The following is a 3804-nucleotide window of genomic DNA, read 5'->3' as shown; positions in this document are numbered from 1 at the left end:
ATGTCAAATAGCCAAGAATGCTCTTCCACCTCCCACACACTTCTGAAATAAAAAAGTCAACATTTATAGAAAAATTATTAAAATTTGCCCTTGTACAAGACTTTCTTTTTTCCCCAAAAATGTATCTCAAATTACCCTTCGTCTAATGCGCCGTAGGCGACTAGCTAGCAAGTCTGGGACGAGCAGTAGTCTACTAAGCACAAACATTACGTTCCTAATATTACTGAAAAACAAACAAAATTATCACAAACTTACGGCAAAATGGATGAACATGTAAATAATGGCTTAACAGCAGAGAGAACCTCACAGTATTCACCAATAAAACTATTTCTTTTTAACTATGGTAAATTTAATTAATGCTCACCTGTATATTGTATACAAAGGCTTCAGCCAAGGTCAAATATCCTACAAAGGTCATCCACCTCCCACTCAAATCTGAAATAAGTCATTAAACCGTCAACATTTTAAACTATACACACTTTGGCTTCTACATTAGATATAATTACTTTGCCTAAACTACTATTCATGTAGCCTTACCACAGTAGCAGTATAAAATCTAACCTTACATGAGCCACTCTATCTAGAATAATTAAATTTCCATTCTTGATACTTATGAAGACAACAAATTTTGCTCATAATTCTCTTCCAACAGGTTATGCAAGTCAGGAACATTGTACAACAATAGTTATGCTCACCTGTATAAGACTTCAGCCAATGTCAAATAGCCAAGAATGCTCTTCCACCTCCCACACACTTCTGAAATAAAAAATAAAAACGTCAACATTTATAGAAAAATTATTAAAATTTGCCCTTGTACAAGCCTTTCTTTTTTCCCCAAAAATGTATGCGCCGTAGGCGACTAGCTAGCAAGTCTGGGACGAGCAGTAGTCTACTAAGCACAAACATTACGTTCCTAATATTACTGAAAAACAAACAAAATTATCACAAACTTACGGCAAATTGGACAAACATGTAAATAATGGCTTAACAGCAGAGGGAACCTCACAGTATTCACCAATAAAAATATTTCTTTTTAACTATAGTAAATTTAATTTATGCTCACCTGTATATTGTATATAAACGCTTCAGCCAAGGTCAAATATCCTACAAAGGTCATCCACCTCCCACTCAAATATGAAATAAGTCATTAAACCGTCAACCTTTATAGACAAATTATACTTGTATCAAGTTCAAATATCCACTTATATCAAGACAAATCAACTTGTATAACAACAATTCAGAGAACAACACTCGCAGCACAATTAGTAGGTATAACCTGTAATATTTGATCACTAACATTAACTATGATCGGTACACAATAGTTACTGTTCAAGTTTAATCATTTACCTATTATACAGTACAGCATTAATTTAGCACAAAATTAATGGCAAAATACTATATTTAAGTTCAACTGAACCCCCTCCCCCCCAAAAATACGCCATTTGTTGGTACAGTACCTGCCTTTTCCAGTATTGTATTTTTAAAACGTATATACACTCGCACTGAGCTCGAGGTGGCCGACGGGAAGTGATATTGCAAGTGTCTCGAACCCCTCCGCGCCAGCAAGCTGGGGCCGAGGCAGGCATTGCATGGTATGACTGGCAGCGTAGGAAGACTAGAGGAAAAGCCAGTCAGCCAGCATTAAAAGAGTTCACCAGTTGCCCTCATATTAACACAATTACCAAGATTTAAAATCGTGTAAAGTACCTTAGTATGAAATTTAAACTACTTTCTTACAAATGCTGGAGACTAAGGGATTTAGGTTAAGCTTTTTTTTGGAAAAATCAATATTTTGACAACGTGAAAACTAACTTCTTCGTAACGTAAAGATGGTCTACATATTTAAGAATACCCTGTATCTATAAAGGCTTTTTAAAACCTACAAGCAAAGCATACTTTAAATATCTAATTATTTCAAAATAAGTTAACAATTACTCTATTTTTTTTTAAAGGTGAACAAATCCTTAAACAAAACTAAGAAACCACAACGACAGCTACAGTACTGTACTTTAAGTTATAGCAGAATGTTTCCGATTTTGTGCAACAACAGTTCCGTTAACGGAAACTAACAGTCTTGTGTACTCATCTTCACGGTCCTCGAATGAATAATATTGTAACTAAAAATTAAGTAATGTAGTCTTTGTACAACTGTAATGCAATAAAATAAGAACACACATCTATAGTACGTCTCTATAGCCAAAATATATACCAAATCTTGTGAAGTACGTCCGAATAAACACTTAAAATATTTAACATTAAATCTTCGTGAACATGAAATTAACCACAATTAACACATATCGCATAGGAACAGGGTTGCCACATGTACGACAAGCTTCACGGCCAAATCTTTTTGGATGGAAAGCACAAGGCTATTTTTACAATCCACAAAATAAAAATCTCCCCCACAATATGCACTTAAAATGTCGCAACAAAACAAATTTTTCACTTATAATTCAGATCCCAATAATTACATAAACATAATATCTGTAATCCACAGTGAAGACTTACCGTAAACTCAAATGGTGGTGGAGCATGATAATGGTGGAGTCCAGTTCGTCACCGTCCCCTGGTTCTTCCTTCTCGTACATGATTGCAGAGTTAAATAGCTCCACCATGTGTGGTGTTACTTTCAAATCTCTGCAACATTTTCCTTGGAACTGGAGCATGATAATGGTGGAGTCCAGTTCGTCACCGTCCCCTGGTTCTTCCTTCTCGTACATGATTGCAGAGTTAAATAGCTCCACCATGTGTGGTGTTACTTTCAAATCTCTGCAACATTTTCCTTGGAACTGGACCATTTTCACTTCCATCACTGGCTATACTAACACAGACGAATTTTTCTTCCCATAATTTGTTATAGTTTCTACCACTGTCGTAAGACACTTTGCAAAAACTAGTGGACATTTTGAAAACTATCAATCAGAATTTCAGAAAGTAACTCAGATGGCTTTGTAAACTATAAAGCAGGGGTTCTCAACCAGGGGGGAATTTCCCCCCTCAGGTTTTCAGAGACGGGGGAAAACTGATACCAATATGGAAATAATAAAGGATTTTCAGTATTATATGCATATTATTTGGAATGCACTTTTTGAGGCAGACAATCTTGGAAAGGAGGGGGGGAATGACATTCTGACATATGGTGAAAGGGGTGCATGAGGCAAACAAGGTTGAGAACCACTGCTATAAAGCTTAACCCATATGCTGGACACGTTCAGCCTGAACAACTCAAATATGAGAACTAACAAATAAGGCAGTAACTAGTAAGGACAGTCACCTTTCAATTGAGAAATTTGAAAATCTGTTAGACATGTCTTCAAAATCCACTAGATGAGGTATTAACACAAAATTCGGCCAAATAGTTTGACCATGACCAACCACTTTCCACGGCCGAAGTAGACAAATTTGACAACCTTGTATAGGCGAGTTCCAGAGACAACTGATTTGAGTAAGTGACAGCAACAACGTCGTGGACCCTCCTCCTTCCCTCCCACCTCACACCACTTCGTCCGAATGATTAACTATAATACAAACTTCATCGTATATACAAATTTTAACTTACATTTAAGGTCAAATAAGTCATTTATAATATTATTAAAATAAAATAAGAAAAAACAAATAAATAAATATGAAATTTACGTAAAAATTTTTATTATAAAGACGAATATTCAAGTCTACTTGCCTCCGAGGATTCGGACACAGCAAAGTTTAAACTGCCAACATTACCTGTAAACAATACATAATTAAATCCTTAAATAATCCTCCGATTTTAATATTTTTAATACGAATTCACTATTTTTTTAATAT

General features: G+C 35.4%; 1 protein-coding gene across 4 annotated transcripts; it reads right to left on the bottom strand.

Moving 5' to 3' along the window:
* On the bottom strand, nucleotides 1–3572 carry LOC121857594. 4 transcript variants are annotated; one of them, XM_042353664.1, is made up of 6 exons: nucleotides 3376–3572; nucleotides 2509–2893; nucleotides 2299–2346; nucleotides 1458–1615; nucleotides 1074–1134; nucleotides 696–759 (listed from the first exon to the last, which is right to left on the bottom strand). In XM_042353664.1, exons 2-6 carry the CDS (start codon nucleotides 2808–2810, stop codon nucleotides 708–710), a joined length of 621 nt encoding a protein of 206 aa, XP_042209598.1. In that variant the 5' UTR covers nucleotides 2811–2893; nucleotides 3376–3572; the 3' UTR covers nucleotides 696–707. The 4 variants fall into 4 exon arrangements, with proteins under 4 accessions (XP_042209600.1, XP_042209598.1, XP_042209599.1 ...); XM_042353666.1 differs by lacking the exons at nucleotides 696–759; nucleotides 1074–1134; nucleotides 3376–3572 and adding exons at nucleotides 1–42; nucleotides 365–435 and having other exon boundaries at nucleotides 2509–3367; XM_042353665.1 differs by lacking the exon at nucleotides 3376–3572 and having other exon boundaries at nucleotides 696–756; nucleotides 1064–1134; nucleotides 2509–3367.
* Between the last annotated feature and the right edge of the window lie 232 nt (nucleotides 3573–3804).

The sequence above is a fragment of the Homarus americanus genome, unplaced genomic scaffold (assembly GCF_018991925.1).
Source record: "Homarus americanus isolate GMGI-L3 unplaced genomic scaffold, GMGI_Hamer_2.0 scaffold31881, whole genome shotgun sequence".
NCBI classification, from domain to species: Eukaryota; Metazoa; Arthropoda; class Malacostraca; order Decapoda; family Nephropidae; genus Homarus; species Homarus americanus.
This window is presented reverse-complemented; position numbering and strand designations above follow the sequence as displayed.